The sequence below is a fragment of the Anser anser genome (assembly GCF_964211835.1).
Source record: "Anser anser genome assembly, chromosome: 1".
Taxonomy (NCBI): domain Eukaryota; kingdom Metazoa; phylum Chordata; class Aves; order Anseriformes; family Anatidae; genus Anser; species Anser anser.
Window position 1 is genome coordinate 17,267,765 of NC_139720.1, and position 23,645 is coordinate 17,291,409.

The 23,645-nt window shown below is 34.4% G+C and overlaps 1 protein-coding gene across 1 annotated transcript in view; it reads left to right on the forward strand.

Moving 5' to 3' along the window:
- Window positions 1-23,645, forward strand: part of TBC1D22A (TBC1 domain family member 22A) — a 174,595-nt gene that overhangs the window by 129,657 nt on the left and 21,293 nt on the right. The window contains exon 12 of the mRNA XM_083794758.1: window positions 2,204-2,299. Within this exon, the coding sequence (XP_083650884.1) occupies window positions 2,204-2,299 (96 nt within the window). The remainder of the gene's footprint in view (window positions 1-2,203; window positions 2,300-23,645) is intronic.

Sequence of the window (23,645 nt, forward strand, 5' to 3'; positions counted from 1 at the left end):
TCTCCTACTGCATTTGCAAAAATGGTTTTCCTCTTTCTTTATCTATCCTCAGCAGTATTCTGTATTTTTTCTGTATCTGTCCAGCAGTCTCAATCTACCTTTATTTGCCTCCATCCCATAACCATCTTTTTCCTTCTTCCCTCCTTTTGCGTTTGATGACAAATGATTAGGCTGGTGCCATGCTCTTCAGGTAGCCATTCTTTAAAGGAGAAATTTTTATAATGGATCGTTATTTAGGTTATAAAAGATTATTGTCAAAGACTGATTTTTAAAAAAGATACAGCATGTTCTTCAAATTTATTTGCAGAATAAAGTAGGAAGAGGGTTGTTTTATTTGAATTGGTTTTCTGCATTTTTAGAGTTGTGTTTAAATATTTAAATATTGCCATAATAATATCTGATACTATAAGTAGTAGCACCACTTTTCTTTCAAGTATGTCTTTTTGAGATACAATTTATGCTTTTACAGATGTTAACTTTCCATCCCAAGGGAAATGCCAAATCTAAAGTAAAAGATGTAGATTTTTCAGAAGGATGGTAGTGAGTACATGATTCGCTAAAACTCTAGTTTTAATATGGTAAATTGGACTTTACTTTGAATTTTCTGATTAAGATAAACCCTAGAGAGTTCTAGTCAAAATTACCATATGCTTTGTGTGTCCTGGGATTTTACATTGTGTTAATTTATTGTGTTATTCAAGTATATCTTTTTCCTAGAATAGGAAAAATATCACAGGAATGTTCTTCCATTTCTGGTTCCAAAATTAAGTATTTTCAGTTCAAACTGCACTTTTAAACTTAAAACTGCCCTGAAAATAATTGGCATTATCCCTTTTCTTAATTCTTACCGATTTGGACAGGATGATCTATAGTTTCTGTAGCTGCTACCATGATGTTTAGTGTACTACCCTCTGTAGGACACTAAAATAACTGCACTTCTGTTAATCAGGGGTGGAGAAAAAGGAAAGGAAGGAGGAGAAGAATATTTTTCTTTCTCCATTTTTGACTGCATTAAGATTACTTCATTGTACTGTTACAGATATTATGTGGAATATTTTAAGTATTGTGTGCTTCTAGGTTAAATGGAAATAAATTTTATATTACCGTGTTATGTTTTGCATAAGTGCTTCAGTTCACTTACTTTACTTGAGCAGAACACTGTATTTTTCTAAAAAGTAAATTGCAATTCTGAAATGACCAGTAGAGAATATATAAAAAATGCTATAGTTTTATAAGATATAAGAATAAATCTTTAAAATGTTTACATATCCCTATATTTGTCAGAATCTGAGCTTAATTTCATAATTACTATTTTTAAATGCTATTTTAATGAGACTTTACATAGCATTAGTTCCCAATCATCACATTGATAATTAAACATAAATAATTTAGGTTTTTTTTTCAGTTCTTAGTGGAAATGAATATAAAATGTAAGATAAATGTGGTAATACAAGAAAACTTGCTCAGTGAAATTTTTTAAAGTAACGCCATAAATTTACCTGAACTCTTAGGTATAATTAAGAGATCTTAATTTGGGGGAGAAGAGAGGGCTGCTTATAAAGTAACTGCATCTGCTGACTTGGACTAGAACAGAAAGCTGCAGATCAGAATAGATATATGACTTGTTAATGTTTTGTGTTACAAGGACTAATTTTTTTTCCTTTAGTAAAAACATTTATTTCAGTCAAATACAGACCAAGTTTTAGTTTTAAAAACTATAGACCATAGTTTTAAAATACTCTAGTAGTTTGCTACAGTAGAATTCATAATGGGAAAACTTAATTTCAAATGGAGGTCCCATACTACTGATAATGGAGATGAAGCATACATTCATGCCACGATATAGGTAGTATGGTATTTCAGGACAGATCCAAGCTACTGGATAACATCAGAAATGGGATAAACACATCTGTAAAAAATGAATGTAAGTTTTAGAAGTAGATTCATACCTCTCCTTAATTCTGATTACAGATAATACTTATATACAGATATACCTAGGTTTGTCACAGATGAAATACAAACGTGCTTGTGATAGGAAAAGAAAGAGATGTAGCTGACAATTGTGTAACACTAGTTGTGATAGTAGTGAACGTCATAAAAATACACTAAGGTTGGAATAAGGTTGTATGTTATCTTAATCAAAAGCATAATTTGTGTATTGAATTAATGTTTTTTTTTTAATTGTTTTTTTTTTTTTTTTCAGTCTGAACCAGAGGGTTTTTCTCACTTCCACTTGTATGTCTGTGCTGCCTTCCTTGTCAGGTGGAGGAAGGAGATCCTGGAAGAGAAAGACTTTCAGGTAAGTAAAGAGTTCTGTAATACAAAAATCTGAGGATATTTTTTAAGCACAGGTCAGAATTTATCAAATTCAGGTTCCTAACATTACATGGAGATGAATTTACAACAAAACAGTAGCAGTTGCAACAGGACTGATAGTGTCTGACTGTTAGAGTTCTTCCAAAACTTAAACCTGAAGTGGTGGGTTAGAAACAGTAGATGTTTATTCCTTGTTCATTCTGGGAGAAAAAAATGCTGTTCAAACTGAGACACGGACCTAGAGGAAATGATTTCTGGAGATGCTGTGATAAGTAAAGCATGGGTATTTCAAAAAGAAAATTTCTGAAAAGCTAACTAGGTTTTTTTAAAACCTTAAATGCATCACTGGAGTTAAGTATTTAAGAGTTTCATCTCTATAACATTGCAGAATACTCTAAGAAGTTTATGTTCCTTTTTTCAAAAAAAGCTAGGCAAACAGCCTTCTAAGATAAGGAGCCCATTTTTCAGGGGTAAATAAAAGGGCTATAGTTATATTTATTTCAGGTCTTACATTTCAAAGCCTTACTTTTGTCCAGCAGAGAGCATGTCTGGTAGTTGTTTGGGATCAGATTTGAATAGTGTGAATAGGCAAATAATTTGCGTACCCATGTAGAAGTTCAGTTAGTTTTGTGAACTGGTGACAGTTCCCTTTCATAGAATTTTTTTATATTAAGTTTTACTCTCTGATGCACATGCAGTGCCTAAAAGGCATTAAAGGCCTGTTTACAGGCTGGCTGTAAACAAGCCATGCTGCAAAGCCTACACCATTTCCTGCCCCAGGGAAATGGTCTGTTACCAGCTTATTTTCTCTACAGCTGACTGAACTCTCTTGCCCTGTACAAATGAACCATTGTGTGAATCTGTGTATCATTTCAATCTATTTTATCTTTCTTCGTAAAATGATTTATTCAGAGCATTTTAACTGTCGTTGCCTATCTTTGCAATAAATAAACCCTTAAGGGCACAACATAACTACTTTAATTTATACTACCTGCTAGTGCTGTCAGATTTTCTCAATTTATAGTATTTTGTCAAAAATAATTTCAGTGTTGATAGCCATACTGCTCAACTATAATTGTTCCCTGATAATACTTTATTAATTTGTTTTCCATTGATTTTCTGCATCAAAGTTCCTAACATTTTTCTCCTCCCTACCAAATAAGTTACAACTATGTTTAAAGTGCATAATGATCCCAAGGTGAAGTACTGTGAAGATTTGCTTTGTTCTCCTATGTATGTTCAGATTTGTTCATTTATGTAATAATTACAGGTATGTCCTCATGGTTTAATTTCTTTATAGGCTATGTAAACTTGATTATGAAGTACATAAATCAGGAAGACAGTGGAACACATTTATCAGACTGCCTTAGGTTGCTTACCACATAGAAAAGCAATTAGTAATTTTGAGGTTCTGTAGGCCTGTGGTAGTTTTATCACTATCCTATATTATCACTAAAAAGCTTCATCTTCTTTATTGTGTGACATCAACTTTTAAAATGTTTAAATTAAATTGCTATCAGTTCTCCAAATGATACTTCTCTTCCCTCAGGCAAGAATAAATCCACTGCTCTTACGCTTCGTTAGCAACAGCTGTATTGTAAACGACTGCCTATTCTACAAATACCTAGTTCAAGTAATAGTAGGGGGTTTAAACCACACTAGCAAATTGGAAAGTTTGGTATATGCTGTTGGACTACTGTGATTGCATTGAATTCACATCACTGAGAAGTCCTAGTTATAGCACGTTTTGCACTGAAATTTTGTGGTCTGTAAATTATATTGTGAATCATCAGTACAAGCATCCAGTCATTTCTCTTGCACATACTGTGTGTTTTATGTGTTTTCCTGCATATGATGTAACTGAGGCAAGGCTACTAATTGTCAGTCAGAGGGCCTGGCTCTTTAGTGCTAGCTGTGAAAACTCACACTTTACTTGTACATATATGTTCGACCTAGAAGGAAAAAGCACAGGAATTTTAGGTCAGAATAATTTCCCCAGAACACCGGATATGTTGATATGCCAGATGAGACAATGAGCAGGTCTTAGATCAAAGACCCATTTTAAATGATTTGATTATGCAATACTTTTTCTTATTATTTGATGAAATATATTATCAGTAATGTTACAGGCAGAATGAGGACAGAAAATAATCGTTGCTCTTAAGATACTCATTTCCATTCTTTTAAATCTGTCTTGCTGCAACCTAAGCAATCAGTAAAAGTATGCGATGTTGATTCTTCCTCATAGGAACCAATTAATTAATGCTTATATAGTAAATGTTCAGCTGTGCATAATAATAGTTCCTTATTACAGACAGCAATTGTATGTGTGTGGTTTTCTTTTTTTTGTTGTTGTTTTGTTTGTTTGTTTGTTATTGTTATGTAGTAGAGAATGAAATTTTGCAGTGAAAGGAGTTAGGCTCGCTGGACTAATAACATGAAGTGATACAACCTGAAAACTTCTACTTGGTACTTGGTTTACATCTGTACAACAAATCATTATTATAACAAAGGAAATAAGTTTTTTTGAAGGAAGTAGATAGAGGAAGAAATAAATGTTGCAGTTCAGGCCTCCAAATATTCAAATGATTATGCATATATTATGTATATGTATATAGGGTTTGTATATAAGTATATATAAATAATGAATATATAAACTTGTAACAGAAGCATATAAATTTGTGTAGATGTTAGTCTCATATTTTTAGTATTTGAAAGAACAGAATAGTGCAAGATGATAATCAAGTAAGTCATGATAGAAGTTGTGTTCATTTTAATCTACTAAAGCTGTTATGAGAGCAAGTTACTTTCTCACTTCTGTCTGGCTGGTTAAGTATAAGATATCAAAGTAGAACTAATTTGAAACATGAGATTTGCAGGTTAACATATTTTTTAGCAACAGACAGGTGAGGAAAATGTGATACTTTTTTGCGTAAATGTAGAACAATTTGCAACAGAGCCTACATTTGTAGAAGTTGTCCTACATCTCTGCCTTGGGAAAAATGGAACCTCTTGACTTTCCATGGATTATTCCATGCTACTTGTCCATGTCTTTATAAATTGTTCTTGTCTGACTGCTGTAAAATGTAGTGCAATAGGGAATGAAGGACAACTATTTCAAATTCAGTATCCCAAGTGAAGGTGTTTGATTTTAGGAATCTGGTGTTGATGGGGGAAGTGTTGAAACTTTTCATTTTGCTAGGAGTTTATGGTTGCTTAGATTCTGTCCTGTCCAGTAAAGGTATACACAACCGTTCTATAAACCTTTGATTCAAAGTTTAAATTTTACTACGTAAAGCAATGAGTTATGCAATTCAGTGCTATGGAATAAGAGCAAAAATTATTACACACAATTGTGAAATTTCCCAATGTCAATTTTTAATAGCAGTGAAACTATACCAATATGTTTTCTGATAGATATATTAAATATTTTCTGCTGGTCTTTAATACAAAGGTTAGTAGTGTTGACAAGACTGATGGTGGTTTAGTTAGAACTTTTTATTCTCTCATGGTTCTCACTTCTAGACTAGAAGTGTCTGCTAGAAGACTAGCAGCGTCTGCTTCACCTACATAGGATGCTACACAAATCCACTTGCAGCTAGGTAGTTTGAGTAGCTGTGTAGCTCTAATTGTACTTTAGATTAGCAGGTTTTGCTTCACATATTCTCTGTTCACACAACAGAGAATACAGTAGGTAGACAGTAAATGGAAAACCTTTTAATGCTGGCCTAGGTTTGCATTTTTATACAGATGCAATATTCAGTAGGATCAAACAGCAAGATATGAAGGTCATTCTTGGTTTATGGTATGCTGGAGGTATAAATGTTCTATATTAAGTCATTGGTCTAAAACCAGTATCAGATTTAAAAAAAAAATCTAGTAAGTTTAATATAAATAAAATTGCAGTGTTTTTAAATTTGGTAAAGTATGGCTTGCAACATGAATGCAAAATGTGAAATTAATATAATTTCTACTATCTAAGCTTAAGCAATTAAAAATACATAATGAAAACCTTTCTATTGCTCAGCATGTCTTAGACTTTGACTTGCTGTTATTCATTTTCCTAACTACAGCTGTAATTCCAAAATTCTCCCGAATTCATGGGAGAAATCTGAATGGTTAATGTTGTTAGGTTATAAATTATTCAAGCATGTTTTGAGCATATATAGAATTTAAACATTATTAGATTCAACAGCCATATTTTCTGTTAATGTTGCATACAGGATATTTGAAGGACTTGTAAGAAAACAAGACACTAGGGACCAGGTTCAGTTATGAAACTAAATATAAGCTAATTGTAAGGTTGGACTGATACCGATCTAACTGTTGGATATTAGAGATTTAGTTAAAATTTTCAGTTTAAGTAAGCTGTCGTTTTGTTGACATTGCTGATCTATAAAAATGTGTTCAGCATGTTGTTGTAAGCAATCTGTCTTGCAGATTTTTTTTTTCTTCATGATGCTAAGATACGGGCTTTTCTATCTAGCAGACATTTTCACCTATGCTGTCATTAACCCACATCTTTATTACTACTATGTCCTTTTCTTTGGCTTTGACAAATGCATTTTTGCTTCATTTATATTCATGCGGACTGCAAAGAAGCTGTAAAGATCATTTTTCAGTCCATCATTTTTCCTTGCTGTTCACCTTCTTTAACTTCCTTTCCTTTATGGCACCAAGGAAAACTAGGGGCTTTCTATTTCAAGGCCGTTAATGGACTAATACTAACACCTTTCATGTCATCTCATGGTCTGTACTGAGATGCCGACTGCCACTTTATCAGCCAGTGATGACAGCTGCCTCATCACGTGCTTCTGAGTTCTCAGGAAGGTATTTGTGCTGTCTCCCATGTTAACCACGTTAGCTAAATGGAGCACTTAATGCAGATCTTGTTACTTTTCTCGAAATCCTTATGTAAGTTCTGTTTTTCTGTGATGCCCAGAACAGATTTGCCAGGTAGGCTATAAGGCTGTTAATAGCACTTACAGTCACATTCGCTAGTTTTTCGTTGCTTCTTTTCTATGAATTTTCTGTCTCTTGATCCATTCTTCAGTAATGAAATCTTCCGGGTAGTGACTGTCCTTTTTTCTGATTTATATAATCTTTAAAATAACGATTCTTTAATATGAGTAAATGCTAGTGAGCAGTCTCATTGACCTCGTGAGCAAAATGAATGTGTGCACAATTGTCTATTTCAGTAAAATGCTGAAAAATGCTCTTGACTTTTTCAAATTTTTTCTTGTAGTGAAGTATTACAAGCTAATGTTAGCTCAAATGGTGAAAGATGAACCACCGTCTTCCTACCTCATATGACCAATAAGATTTTAAGGAAATCCAATTTATTATTATTATTACTTATGAAAAAGTTTATGCTTTCCAAAGTTGTGATCAGAGTTATTCCTAAATTGAATCTTAGTTTTTGCGTAAGTTTAAGATGGATGCCCATCTCAGAGATTAGTGAAGTATTTCACGGTGCCTGCGTTTGAATGAAAGACATACAGGGTGTCTTCAGCTTACTGATGCAGTAAGCCCTCTCAGCCTCTTCAGTTTGTTAAATCTTTCTTTCTCTGTTCAATGGGCTTTTGATTAGAATCAGCACAGGGTGAGGAGGTTCGCTGCTACCTACCACTCTCTCAGTCTCGGCTCACTGTTGAATGTTTTCCCCCTTCTCACATAGGAGTAGAGAAAGCCCAAGTCTTCCCATTTGTTGTAAGAATACTAATATTAAGTCACATTTAGCACATGAGCTTGCTCTTTTACTGTTTGTTGTTGTTGTTGTCGTTCTCTTAGAGTGGTCAGCATTTTTGGAGTGTGAAGGCAATTGGCCATGTGTGTAATCTGTTTTCTGCCTAGTAGATTCCCAAATTTCTGAAGCTTCATGTTATTCCCTGAAATAGAGGAATAACAGTTTAGGAAGAAATTCTTTACTCAGAGGATGTTGAGGCCCTGAACCAGGTTGCCCAGGGAAGCTGTGGCTGCCCCATCCCTGGAGGTGCTCAAGGCCAGGCTGGATGGGGCTTTGGGCAGCCTGGGCTGGTGGGAGGTGTCCCTGCCCATGGCAGGGGGTTGGAATGAGATGATCTCTAAGGTCCCTTCCAACCCAAACCATGCTGTGATTCTGTGAATGCTCTGTTTTTAGAATGAGCATACCCTTGACAGCTGAAAGTTACTGGCTTGTATTACTTCAGTCTTAATTTTAAAATTAAAGAAAAAAAAAAGATTGCGTTTCTTGCAGAGGAATTGACATCTGTATTTTAATTAGTATTAATATTCAAAATAAAGCTGAAATAATCAAGACTGTTTAAAAATTTTGAGGTGTTGAAAATATGTTCCTTTCCTATAAACTTTTTCTGAGAACATATAGATGATGAGTCTGTTGTCTCCTTAGTTTGTTCTTGGTCTTGCCTGCCAGTTTTCTTCTTCACCATATTGCGGATTTTATATAAAATCACAAAGGAGTCTGTAGCTTTCATATGTCAGCATTTGGACTGCTAAATTTATTCAGGGTATATTTTTTATTGCACTTTTTATGTGAACTAACATTTCTAATAAAGGAGATTCTTACATGTGAGCTAAAATCCCTTGAAAAAGAAAATTAGAAAGAAACACAAATCTGATTCTGCACACTTGTCAGAGGTGTGTATTTGCTACAGCTACACGAGTTACATAATGTAACTTTGCACCTTAAAATGAGATTAGAAGTTAGTTACAGAAGAGACTGAATAACAAGATGCCTGGAAGGCAAATTGCAGTCTTTGAATAATATCCGCCTAGTGTTAGGATGTTTTTTTTTTCTTCATTTGTTCTCTAATGTCAAATGACCAAGTAGTTTTATTTCATGATCCTTTATGAAAGATAATCTGTGCAATTTTATGTTGCTGCCTGCATGAGTAACAGGTTTTAGTTTAAAAAGTTTAATATGAATATCTTTCCTTGTGATTATATTATTATTATTCTGTAGAAACACGTAAGATATCAGAACCATGATTTTGTACCATCTATTCCTGCTCAACTACTATATTATGGTTTTCTCTGGTCTCTTTTGATCTTGTTCTATTTTATGATACAAATTTTTAAACAGTTACTTTCTCTGCATTATCCTTTACAGAAATACAGGACTTCCCATTTCATATGATATGAGCCATAGCTAATAAAAATATTTTAAAGCTAGCTTCTTGTGTGTATTATGCTAGAAATTTAGTTCCCATTGCTACTGCAGTAGAAAGTTTCTCAAAAAAAAAAAAGTTTCTTCTGAGTATCGTAAAAATTGACCAATATATAATGGATATTGAAGAAAAGATCGGAGAGAAACGAAATATGGTTGGTAACAAAAGTCGTTAATTGCAAATAGTCTGTGCTGCTGAAAAGTTAACATCTCCACCATGAGTTTTCTGATTTTTGTTTTTCATGTAATCACAGCAAGAACAGTTATCAGTGGCTGGAATACAATTTGGACAGTAGCAAATACAGAGTTATATAGCGCATGGTAGAGTAATGAAGCCCACAGATCCCACCTTTTGTTAGTGCTTGTTGATAATAACTCTTCTAGCCTGATAAGCTCATCTTTATCTTAGGGATTTTTTACCAGAACCTTTTCTGGCTACTGTTCATTCATAAACAAGTATGTGCCGTTCCCTGTTTGATTCCCTGTATCCAGCAGCTCCTTACCCTTCTACCTGTCTCCTACTTTGAAGACAGACTTTTCTTTGAGAAGCTTTACAGCTTTGTCTTTACGGCTTGAATACAACTTTTACCTTACAGCCATTTGTCAGGAGAAAACCATTTTAGTCCTTTTTCAGCATGATTAATGTGTATACTTTTATAGTTATTCTGTAAGAGCTCTTTTAGCATTTGTTCAGAAAAGTTCATAAAGTCATGAGATACGGTTTGGAAAGGATCTCAGGAGGTGTCAAGTCCAACTTGCAGCTCAAAGCAGCATCAGCTGTGAGTTTAGTCCAGGCTTTATTCAGTTGGGTCCTGAAAACCTCCAAGAACCAGAGACTGTGCAACCTGAATACTCCCTCCTAGGTTTTGCAGTATCACAAAGACAAACATTAGGACAAGTGTCTTAATGGTTTGGTGCCAGTGGGGGCACTGGGTTTGAGTCAAACTTAGATGGAGTGAATTGCTGAGCAGAAATCCTTATGGTAAGCTAAGATCTGACGGGATCTGTCTTAACGCTTGTACAGCAGCCCAGCATTCTGAACGGAGTTGTTTTTGGAACAGAGGAGTGTTTACCCCTCTTCTTTGTAAGCTACAAGATAAGATGATTTTGTAGTCCTGGATCCTGTGCCCTCCTTTAGCTCCCCCTCTGTGCATGGAAGCTAACTGGGCCTTTTCTGTGACTGTCTCCAAAGCTGGGAAGAGGTAAAGACTGTGAGCATGGAAATACTTCTAATCTTAAGGAGCCTGACTTCTAATATTGCTGTGGTTTTATTCCCTGCTGTGAGCACTTTTGGAAGATATTCAGTATATCATCACGTATCACAAGAAGCTGGAAGCTCTGCAGTTTTAGACTTGGAATGCTGTAGCTAGCAACCTGGAGTTGAGTATCGGTAGGAGATGGCTGGGAGTTAGCAGTGTTACATCATTTACATTCAGAGCAGCCAACCTGCAATAATTAATTACTGACATTATTTATTACTGTGTATGCAAAGAGCTTAATCAGCTAGGAGCATGGTAAAAATTGTATCTAAATGCACTCTTGTAAGGGGACCAAACGCCAGGCACCTTTTGGTCCCGACTTCAGCCATCACAGTTCCATTTTAGCTGCTCTGTTAAGAAGCCTACTCAACTTACTTAAAACCTTGTGCATATTTTGATGGTCATAAATATCTTGACTTAATCTCCACACTCGAGCATATTTTAAATCAAATGCAGGAGACATTTTATCGTACAATCTTAGAAATACAACTTCAGTCCCATATAAATTATTATTGCAAAATTTAATATTGATTTTAAATATAAGGAATAGACTATATAATCCTTCTTTTACCTTCATGAAACTAGTGTTGCTTGTATCATACCAGGAGGAGGACTTGTCCTTTGTCTAGGAACTAGCTGGAAATTTGACCAGTTTATACAGTACACTAAAAATGGTTTAAGAAGCATGAAAAAAGGAAATAAAACTCCTAACACTACCTTTTCTTATCTCTGAGGCTTCAGTGTGGCTTTCTGTGACCTTTTTTCTTTTGACGAGGCTGTAGGCATATTTTTCCTATTATATTTATAGTTTGTCCTGAAAAGCGTGACTGTATATGCAAAGCTGACAATACAAATCTGCAAAAAAATCACTTTTGATTTGTATTTCATTCAACTAGCAATGTGTATTTTTACACTTAAATTCATCTCTTGTTCTTTCTTCTGCTTGAGTTGAACACTTTGAATTCTCGAGCCAAGAGTTCGTGGTAATAATGTGTTAGTCATCTGACTTTTTAGAAGTGATACATAACTTATCTCCAGTAAGATGTTTTGTATTCTGTATCTGAATATGAAATCTGCACACCTGTTTCTTTTGCCTTCTCTCCACCTAGTTACCTTCCCAGAAGTCATAGTTACTGTTTAATTTCTTTTTTTCAGAGGTTGTAAATAGTAAAATTACAAGTTATAGTGCAATTATATTGAACTGCTGGTAGATTAAATATATATATTTGCTGCTGAAACAGAGAAGTTACTCTGTGCTATGAACTAGTCTAATAATACCAGATAAATCACAGGGGTCAGTGGAAACTCAGCCTTGATCTCTCCAAAGCAATTGAGCAAAAAGAGAGGAAGTCCTTGGGAAGCAGATTTAACTGCCTGCTGCTGCCACGACTTGCCTTAGGAGATCTGTCTAGTTTTTAACAGACCCATCTTCCACTCTAGAGTGTTTAATTATTTTTTTTCGTTTATAATGAAGTAGGATTGCTGAAACAGAAAGTTTTCAGAATCACTGTAGAAGGAGATTAGTTCTACAAAACTGGCATACTACATCAGTAGGACTTCTTGGGAATGCAGCATGAAAAACAGAAAGGTGAAAGGCTGATGAGAAACAGGATAAGGGTTTCTTCAGGTTTTTATATTGATATAAGTAGAATACGTACACTTTTCTTAATTTTTGTCATCTTTTATAAGTACTCTTTGAGTGCTCTAATTTAGTGACTTTGTTCTCATTTTTACCCTAAACTGTTTTAAGCATATTTTCAAGGCATACAGCTTTTAACAAGTCAGTTATTACTCAGGAGTTTGACAAATCTGAAAATCAAGGTTCAGGAACAAGTAACAAGTGTCTTCTTCCCTGGCACATTAGTTGAGAACATCTAAAAGGGAACAAGGTGCACTGCTGTAAAAGCTGCAGGGGCTGCTTCTACAGTAAATGTGTAAGAGGTAAGAATATAGAGAATTGTTTTCCAGTGACATCCAGCTGCCTCTTCTTGCAAATAGCTTGGGAGTACGTGTGAAAAGCAAGAATCTTAAGAGATCTTATGTCACTCGTCAGAGCAATTTAGAGACATATTTTGACACCATTATTTAGAGACATATTTTGACACCGTTATTTTTCTTAATTAGCATTTTTTATTGCTAATAGATTGTTTAAAATGGTGTATAACATGCTAATGCATCTCTTTGAGATGATAGAGAAATAACAGTTTTCCCACAATGATTAACATGGAATGCAGTAATTTGTGAAAATTTGCTGAACATACAGGAAAGTAAATCATTTGTACGTGCGCGTGACTGTGTAATGCTTCTACATTTTTTTACTACTAAGAAAAATCTAAGAAGGTATAGTCATTTGTAATCCTGAATACTTGGTCGGTTTTTTTCTCCACATAAGTGTGCATGCCACTTGAAAAATTGCATTTGGAAAGTGCTTTTCTTCAGTTAGTTCGAAGTAAGTTACTACTTGAATAGTTTGCTTTTGTGATAGTCAGGGATTATGCTGGTACTGCAGATGAATGATCAAATTAAAAAGTTCCAGCACTGAAAGTGCACTTTCATGCCTGGATTTCTTGCGCAACATACAACAATTCATTAACTTCTACCCCTTCCTTCATGCAGAACAAAATCTTTGATAACAGCTTCAGTGTAATTGACAGCTGAGGTTGTAACGCCGTGTATTAGTAGGGCTGAGTTGTACCTCTGAGGTTTTTCAGCGTTCTTCAAAAAAGAACAAAGCAAGTATGTGACAAAATTAGCAGTCACTTGTATTTGCTAATTCAATTCTATGCTACATTAGCTAATATTTGTCTTCCTTGTTTTTCAAATATTAATCTTCTAAGTAACAGAAAAGAAAAATGTTAGCCAGGTTCATAGTTCAGTACATGTATTACATGTAGATACGTACATGTAGATGATTATGTTAGAGGGATCTGTTAGATTGAAATTTGCGTACATTATGTAGTTAGGCTTAAGGTTTAATGAAATAAAGCCAGTCCTATGAGCCAGGTCTAAATTAGAAATAAAGTAAGTTTAAATTACATTTCCAGTCAGTGGAAGTACATGGGTGAACAGCCACTTGTGATCGCACCCTACGCTCTGCAAATATTTATTTCACTCTATTAATTCTAAAAGATTATGGCACTACCAGAAGCCAGAGTTTTAATTCCTGCTGTCAGGAGGTCAGTTAAGGAGGAGGGAGGGAAGCCCTTAAGCACTCAGGAGCAAATCCAGTGAAGGCTGCTGAATAGAGAGAAGGAGGTAGTAAATGTAATTCCACTTGTAAAACTTGCTGTTGTGTGGAGAAAAGCTGTGGAGCACAGTGTTTATGCAATTTGTATTGCTTGAAGGATGTTGCCTTTAAATTCTGAAGGTTTTGAAGGGAACGACAAGATTGGTCATGCATTTTCAGCATGCATTCCCTCTTCAGGGGCAGAAGTTACTCAGCTAAGACATAGTCCCAAGCCTGTTGTGTGCAACAAAGTGAAAACCTTGGACCATCGTGTTGGGAACATTTGTGGGGTGAACACTGCAGGTTCCTCTGAAGAAAGGAAAAGAAAGCTTGGGGAAAATCTTTATTATGTCAGTCTCCTTGAAATCTATATTATGTTAGTCTCCTTGAAATCATTAGTGTATGATACATGTTGTGCTCAAGCCCAGTAAAAACAGAATTCTTTTTCAGCTCTAGCCTTTTTTTTTTTCATTTATTGTTTTTGGATTGAAGGATTTTAGTATTTTAACTTATAATACAACATGTTTTTGGTGAAAGACATATCCATACGATAGTAAGGGGTAAATGATTTCAAATGAACTAACAATAAGATGCCTAATTTCTATTCCTGGACATGTTATTTTTAACTTCTATTTAGTAATTAGTAATATCTGAATAAACCGTAGAGATTTTGAGTGCATTTTTATTTTATTTACATTTATTCCGTAAAATCATACTATGCATTCTGTATACTCTTGACAATTGCAGATGTAATACATTTTGATTATTTATTTTGAACTATTACGATTCATTTTATTAATCATTTTCTGTAGTGACTAATAAGGAGGAAGGGTAGATTAAAAAAAAAAAGAAAAGTGGAGACTTACCTGAATGTGGAACCATACCAATAAAATTCTTTCTCAGATTGGGTGCTGTAAAAATCATAGGATCCTAACACTTTAAAGTTGTAAAGTTGACTACCTAGTGTTACATATCTGCAAAGTTCAGCGGCTTACCAAAATCTTTATTTCATTATTTTCCCTGAAACTTTTGTAGTTTTATGTGATTAGATTGATCCCATTAACCTCGCAGTGCCATTGGTCAGGTTTTCCTATTTGCCCCAGGAATTCATTCTGAATTTTTTAGTGGAAATTGCTTAATGAAATTTGTACCAGATTAAGTGTTTTTTCTCTATTTATTTTCATTAATGCTGTTATTTTAATTGCAGAAAAATGTTTAATGTGATTTTATGTCCCTTACTTGATGGTTTTTGTCCAAGGTTGTCCTTGCAGAATGAAATGAGACAATAAATAGGCCCAGCAAGAAAAATGCAATTTATGGAGTAAATGAGACTGACCTGGACTGAATGGAGTCTAATCACTGTTGCTTTAAAGGAGGTTTCTTTAGGAACACTATTTCAGAGACTGTAGTTTTTGGGTCCATATATTCTGATGAGTTCCTAAAGTGTTCAGGCATAAGCTATTTAATGATTCGTAACAACAGTTGCCTGAAGTGAAGAGCAGTACTTGGACTTCTTTTTTTTTTTTTTTTCCAAGGATGTATATTCTGAAATTCTAGAAAGGGTAGAATGTTTTGGTGGTTAACCAATGCTGGATTTTGTAGGGTGCTGTTGTGTTGTTGTTGGAGTAAACTACAAAGCAGAAATCATATAAGTAACATTCACTGGACTTACAACAAGCAAATAAAGTGATTTCTCCAGTTAGTTGACCGGTATTTAATAGTGAAAAACACAGTATGTTTCTGTCTTAGTACTTATATTTTATATTAATCTTTGCTGAGTTATGCTTCTCAATAGAAGACACAAGTGATTACAAAAAGTAACATGAAGTTCTGTATTATTTTACAAATGTAATAAGCATTGGAAGTATCTTATTGTCATTTAACTATTTCAGATCAGAAAATAATTCAAGTGCTGTTTTGAAAGTGGGTTACATGTTTAATTGTTTTTTTTTGTTTGTTTGTTTGTTTGTTTGTTTGTTTTCTTAAAAAAGAGAACTGTATACTTACTGCTACAACTGACGGTTGCCATGTATATTTTAAGTTTCTCCACGTTATCAGGATATTGCACAGTGTGGGTAGGTTTAAATAAAAATCTAATGATGTTATTTCCAAGATAGGGAGGATTCACAGTTTTGTTGTGTTCCTCTACAGAACACAGAGAAATGCTTTAGCAAATCTGTAGTGTTCAGAAAAACACATTATTTATGCTACTAGTGTGCAAACAGTACCATTAATCCAAAATTAGGAAAATGTAATACTGTACTAGAACTCATAAATCAATAGCTTAATCAAGTCAAGTTGGTGGGAAACTATTTTTTATTTCCAACCCTTTATAAGAGTATCACCCACAAGGAGGAAAAAGGCCTTTCAGGAAGAGAGGACACTTGACAGTCTGTAATAAATGTAGTCATTGTGTCAGTAAGTTTATTTGAATAACTTTTGCTAAACTCTTTACATTGTTTTCAGCAGAGTTTCATAGTTGCATTTAATTGAGATGCTGGAATGGTTAAGTAGTTCTGATTGCATCTAAAAATCATGTTGTATGTCATAATCAAAATAGAATTCTATTTCACTTATTCTGGGAAAAAATGATTTGAAAAGTATATACATAAAATACAATGGATGTGAAGAATATAATAAGTCTTTGGGAAAGATGCAAGAATAAGGACTTGTTTTTGTTCACTCATCCATAAAGTAGTTGCTTGATAGTCCTCTGGGTCTTTGGATGGTTTTAAGTGAAACAGAATAATAATTCAGTTTTGACTTCAGCTGAATTATTTGACAAATTCAACTCACCATTTTTAGTAAATGCTGCTGTCTAAGAATTAAATTGTACACAGAGAGAAAAATGCATAGCTTTCTGAATATTTCGAGCAGGACCTCAGGGATCCAGACACACACTGTTGTTATAGAAATATAATCATACTTCTTCTCAAAGCATATTCACTTGGGCATATTAAGAATCCATAAAAATAAGTTCAGCAAATAGGTTTAAATCCAAAAATGTTTTGCAAATATGCAGAGTAATTCAAGCATAATTTGCACAGCGTTTTACCACAATGTCAAGGTAAACAATGTCAAGGATGTCTTTCTATTCTGAAGTTGAGACTACCGCATGTCATCGTTAATGGTGCATAATAAGATACAGGCAACAAAAAAGCTGAGTTGAGGTTTTTACATCCATATTTTTGGAATCATCCTTGTTTTTAAAAACTGCTAGTTACTGCATTCTGGATGTGCTGTTCTTAGTGGATCTTAAGTGGGTACCAAACCAGATAAGACTTTCTACAAACATAAAATTAAATTACAACCCGAAATGTTAGGATTGGCAAAACTACAAAGGTATGAAATCTCATTTCATGCTTAAATAAATAAATAAATAAAATAGGAAGAAGAAAGTCATCCAAATCAGAAAATGCTGTAGATGCTATCTGTTTGGTAAAAAAAAAAAAATGTAGTTTTTAATATTTTCATCTATGTATCTTCCAACTATAACTAGTGCATTGAAACAGCACAGAATCTGTGCTGTTTCACATAATTTTCCACGATGTTTGAATTATTACCCACTTAAGAGAACAGTACACTTTTTGGAACAGGAAGTTTTTTTTTTCATTCTTGCAAGTTAAAAATGAATGTTTTTATCAGCCAAGACTTCATTTTTACTACAATACAGTTGTGTTGTGTCTTGAATGATTTCATCATAAATATTTCTTTCTCAGAGTATACACCGAGTTTGTGTTAATTGCAGAATTATCATACTTTGCCTTCAGTAAAAGTACTTGTTGTAGCAAACAGCCTTAGGACAAAAGTGTCTACATGGTTGTGTAGACATTTTGTTTAGAAGAGTAATGCCAGACTATCAGTGTGTCAACAAATTTTATTGAAACTAATTCAGCTGAAAGTGATGTGGTGAATATCAACTGAATTGAGAAGGTTGGCCAAGAAAAAATGACTAACGCTAGCAGCATGAAATTAGAAGGTGTTTTTATGTTTATTCTATAACACCCAGTTCTAAAGACTTAAAGGGGAGCAAATTAGACACAGAATAAATATATATTTAACTTAAGGAAAAATGAATTGATCTAAAAATGTGTTAATGAATATCACGAATTTAAGCAGCCTGGAAAAATTCCCAGTTTATTTCACAGTCCCTAATAGCCAGACATTCAGTGAAAGAAATTCAGTATTCAAAATTATCCTCTATGATGAAACAACTAAATTTATTTGAAGATTTGATCAAAATTCAAATTCAAAGGAATTCAAATTAAAGGTTTTGATAGAAAGCTTGTTAAGGTGGTCAGTACACGATAATGTGCAGTGGTTGGAATGAGGAGAAACTGGAAAGTGAGATCTGAGCTGTTATTTCTTATTCTCATTTGTGATATTTTTGTGGGCAAATCTTAGAAGTCTTAAAAAGTCTTAAAAATCTTAAAAGATCTTAAAAGATCACCTTTTGAAAGGTGATCATATGTTAAGGCATCTTTGTATTCAGAGGGTGGTACTTGCTCAGTCATTACTTTGACAGAAGAGGAGGGAAAAGTTCATCTTTTTAGTCCATGAACTCAGTTGAATTCTCTGCCTTCTCATTACGGACACCTCTTATTCTTCTAAAAACCTACTTAATAGAATAAGGTTTTCCACAGATATTAGTAGGACTTTGCACTGAATACAATGTGTCTTCTACCTCTTAATTAGGTTACTAATTCACATCATGAATTTAGAAGAATTTCCTGCTAGCTAGTTAACTGCACAATCCTTTAACTGAAATGATAAAATTTAGTGCAAATGTAGGATTTACAATAATACATAATTTTCACACTTATATCTACGTAAAGGATGCAGGTCTCAGACTGTTTTGCATAAAAACAGTGGCCTTATGACAAAGTGTTCGATATTACTGCTGTATTCACTGTGTTTATTGGAAATATTTCTGGAAGCTTACGCTAACTCTTACAGTAAGCTTTTATAGTGTGATAAGAAAATTTTTACCCTGGATGCAGGGAGGGACAGGGCAGAAGGGACAGTGTAATTGTCAAAGCCATTGAAAGAGCAGCTGCAGTTAGAAGAGTAGCTAAAAGTAGCTGTAGCTATGTCTCAACTGCACACAGTGATTTCTGCAAAAGATGCTCTGGTGAGCTTTTATATGTCTTCTTTCTTAGCCCTGAATTAAAAGTATTAATATACGCAAGTCAAGGATTTTGATACTTTGCTAGGAATAAAATTAGGTACTATATTAAGACGTGCGAGTTTCAAAATGCTTTATACTTGTAACAATTTTTTTTCCTTTTTTTTTTTTTTTTGGAATGATGTATCATCTCTATCCGAAGTGTTTTGTCTGTCTGTGAAGATGCAGAGGTAGCACGGTTTGATTAATAGAACTGTTCTCTTTGGAAATGTTCTGTCCACCCATTTGACATCAGATCCATTACTAAAATCTAGAGCCTTCAAAGTTCTGGCTTTGCAGATAAAATCTTCATTTATCTTCTTTTGTGGTTTTTTTTGGGTTCCCTTAGTAAATGAGAAAGGCCCTTGTCAGTAGTCCCGAGAGTGACGTTATAAAATGGAGTGATTCTTTTCCTGCTGCCCGGGTTCCTACCAGTCTTTTTCAAACCATTTGATTGGAGTTGCTGAATGGTGTTGCTGAAGAGGCACAGTAAGAAGCACTAGAGAAACCCAAACCACAGAACTCCTGAAGATATAAAGAACACAGCTAAATATAGACTCTTTGGATCTAAAGAAAAAGAAGAACTCCATTATAGGCTCAACTTGAATGCTGTCCTCATGTGATTAACAGCTAAAGCTTTCGTTTGGCAGAACATGCCCGTATGTTCATATGATCATTGAGATAGAGTTGTGTGCGACTGTATCTGAAACTTGTAACGTTTCTTTAGCACTAGAATTAATTTAAAGTATAAACTTTAGGTGTTTTAATGCAGGGAAGCGAGTGTTGTTACTTCTTGACAAGTAGTTCATCATCTGCTCTGGCTCTGACCGTAATGAAGTCTCCCATCATAAAGTAGTGTGAGAGCAGCATAAATATAATGTAATAACAGCATGATTTAACAGCATGAATCAGCAGTGGACTGTTGTGGCTTTCCAAATCTGTACTGCACCTTTGCTATCTCAACAGAATGTCAGAATGTAAATGAGGCGGCATTAGGGCTGGAGTGCTTCCAGTCTTCATGAGCAGGCTGAATTCATGCTTCACTGGTGCTGCAAGGATGCTGTCTCCTCCTATTTCAGCCTTGCTGAGCGTGTTACCAGTTCCCTCGTGGGAGTATGGTCACTTACCAATATGTGATACAGCCTAGGTCATGGATGTGAAACTGTAATGAAAGAATCTGACATTTTATTACCTTTTTTCTTTACTTTTCAAAAAGAAATCCACTTCAGCTAAAATTGTTTTATACTTTTTTAAAGCTATTTGGATAGTCCAATATATTTATTCTTGCTTCTGTCAGGATTTCAAATACTAAATTGCTTTTTGTTAATGTATCTATCTGTTGTAGCTTATCGGAACTCTTAGTGTTGAGTTCGCTCTATTAAAGGGTAAGCATTGTTGTACACTTGAGAATGCTATCCAAAGGCTTTTCCTAATTTTCAGAAAGACTGTAAGTAGGGAAGCTCCAAAGTGTCAGGGGATAATGCTGTAAAGAGCCTGTGGTTTTCTTATGACTCCGTCTAACAATAATAAAAAATATATCAATATTGTCTGCAAAATATAGCTTTATCTTTATTTTCTTTCATGGATTTTAACAGCAAGCATGTAACATGCAAGTTTGCTCTATTTCTGGCAGTTTTTATTTTTCTGTCTCAGAAGACTATGTGGGAAGAAAATAATATGGCTATGTTCCTGAAGATAATAAAGATACCGTAATAATTATAAGTATTTAATACTTTTACTTTCTATCAGCAAGTATTTTTAAATTATTATTACTTATCTAGTTACTTACCCAATTTTCTTTCTATCAGTTAAGAAGTACATCTGAAACTTTTTTCCCCACCATCATTCCTGTCCTAGAGCTTCATTTCTCTTTAATCCTGAAAAGTGAATCTACTTTAGATAAGACAAGGCAATGAAACTGGATTTTATTCCTTGATGATATTATGTATTTGATTGATAGATGTAAATGTGCAAGATAATGATTTCTTACTGTGGTCTATATTTTTTGGACTTTTAAATAGTATTTAACAGTAAAAATGAAACTAACTGGAGGACTAAAAAAATTTTTTTTTAGTTAATCCTGTTCAAGGGAAGGCTTGCCTAGTGAGCTTCTGTGGGAGTCAGTAATTGGCATAATGCTATTCAGCATTTCCACTGATGTTTGAAAGTATCTATAAAAGAACTGACAATAAAAATCTGTGGATGACGTTCTCTGACCAAGACGGGAGGACAGAATAGTTAGATAAACGAAACTTGAATCATTTGTCCAATCAACCTCTTTAGGCAAGCTGTATTTTGATATAGTTAAATGAAGAATTTTGCAAATATAGAATAAACAGAATAGGTCATGTCTCTGGAGTGAGAGACTTTCTTGCATGGCTTCTGAAAAGATCCATTGGTGACAGCTATCAGAATATGAGCTCCCAGAATGATGCTGTGGCACATGGGTGTAATATTATCCTTAAATTAATGAACATAAACCTTGTTTTCTTTATGTTAATATTGCATCCAGTTCTGATGTTTGAACACAAAGACTTAGAGAGGGCTCAGAATGATGACTGAATGGCTTGAAATTTTTAATTTGTTGAAAAAAAACACAATAGATTAATTGATAAATGTATTAGAAATTTAATAGAAAAACTATCCTAACACACAAACAAAATAAGTCATGAATTTCTGTATCTTTTAGGGATGTCAAATCACTGTTTTTTCCTGAAAGAAAACAGGTTTAGGTTTAGTTCCTATTATCTACACAAGAGGTCAGACCAAGATAAGTAATGATCTTTTCTGGCTTTAACGTCTCTGAGTCTAGTAGCCAGCTCGAAATTTCTGGTTTGTATCCGACAAATAGCATTCCCACTAACATATATGATTGCTATCATGTATGGATGTAGACAACATCTGGAGTACTTAAAATTGTTGAAACAATTAGGCAATGAATTGGCCTTAGAGTACAATTTTGAAGTGACAGCCATCATTTTTAGAACATATATAATATTTTTGTCTTCGCACACCTCTTAAATATTTTGATAGTCAGAGATCACACAATTTTTAGTTATCTTTACTAAATGTACTCTGTTGGAACCACATTGCCAGTGCAAAATACATCTAAAACTCTGAATATGTATAAAGCCTAATTGGCAGGAAAAAAGCACTGTTTGGGTTAAAAAGGCACCAGTAGTTGCTGAGTAATCACTGCATTTAACGTAACTGAACTCTAGGAGCAAGTGTATTTTGTTTTGCCAGTAACTTGTGTATCTCCTTATCTTGGAAGCCTATATTAGAGCAAATATCTGTTTATGTTTTCTGCTCAGAGCTTTACAGCTCTAAGGATCCTGAGACCAAACCCCATGCAGGTCTGACAATGCCTTTTGCAGGCTGGTAGGATGACCTGGCAATATTTGGGTCCCCTCTGATCTGAGTATGTTTTCAAGAGCTCTGTTTGGTCTCGCTGATGCTAAAAAGAAAGACAGAATCTGATACCAGGTGCGTATAATCCGGAGAGATTTCTTGTAAGCCTTGCTTTATGGCTTGTGTTTTACAGAGATTCTGTTGCTATCAATGTTTTAAATCAAATCTTCCACGCAATGAAAATCTGATTTTATTGGCCTGTAAGTTTCGAGAAAAAGCACTTTCCGATTAATGTAAGGTATTTTTCTCTCATCAGCCAATGTTTTTATTTATTTTCAGTAAGTGACCACAAAGGAATCTCTGTGTTTTCTCCATTTCAATATAAAAAGCATTTTCATGAACAAAGAAAAACTGTTCTTCCTGAGTAATTTAGGTGACCTGCTAAACTAAATGCACTGGCAGGACTTCCATTTAGTTAGTAATTCACAGCTGTCACTGGAGACATCTCTCTACAAAGAAAACTGTTTTCTTTCCATGTTTTCTTTCTTCAGCAGAAACTGCTGCATAACAATGTCAATTATCGGCCTTATCAGCATGTAACCCTGGAGAAGACTAAAATCACAGGAGCCTGTACACTTGACTACCAAACTCAATCAAAACTACTGATAAGAGAACAAAGAGAAACTAAAAGCTTTTGGAGTATGAGCTGAATAATAGGATGAAGTGACATATGACTTTCTTTGAGACAAGCAGATGGAGGAGGATTAATTTTATTTCTTTCACTCCTCTGTTTTCTTCTATGGTTTCCTAAATGGTGGTGCATGTAGATTTTGCTATCTTACAACAACATTGCCTTATTGCAGCAGCAAGACAGTAAAAATAACAAGAATTAAAATGCCTGTTGTTTTGTCATCTACTTGTAAACAAATTGGATTTAGAATTCTTCCAGAAGTGCCATTATAGCACATTTACTATTGTCATCATAGCCTCCTAGTTAGCTCTTTCAGCTGCCACAAAAAGGAAGATCTTTACACATTTGCTTTATATAGTATGTGTTTTTTTTTTTTCCATTAGAAATCACTTTGCAGTTCAGGAGGAGCTCTATTTTACCCCATCCTAATTTATTTTTTGTACAGTAGCATTTGCTTGCTCTTAGCTGAGTGA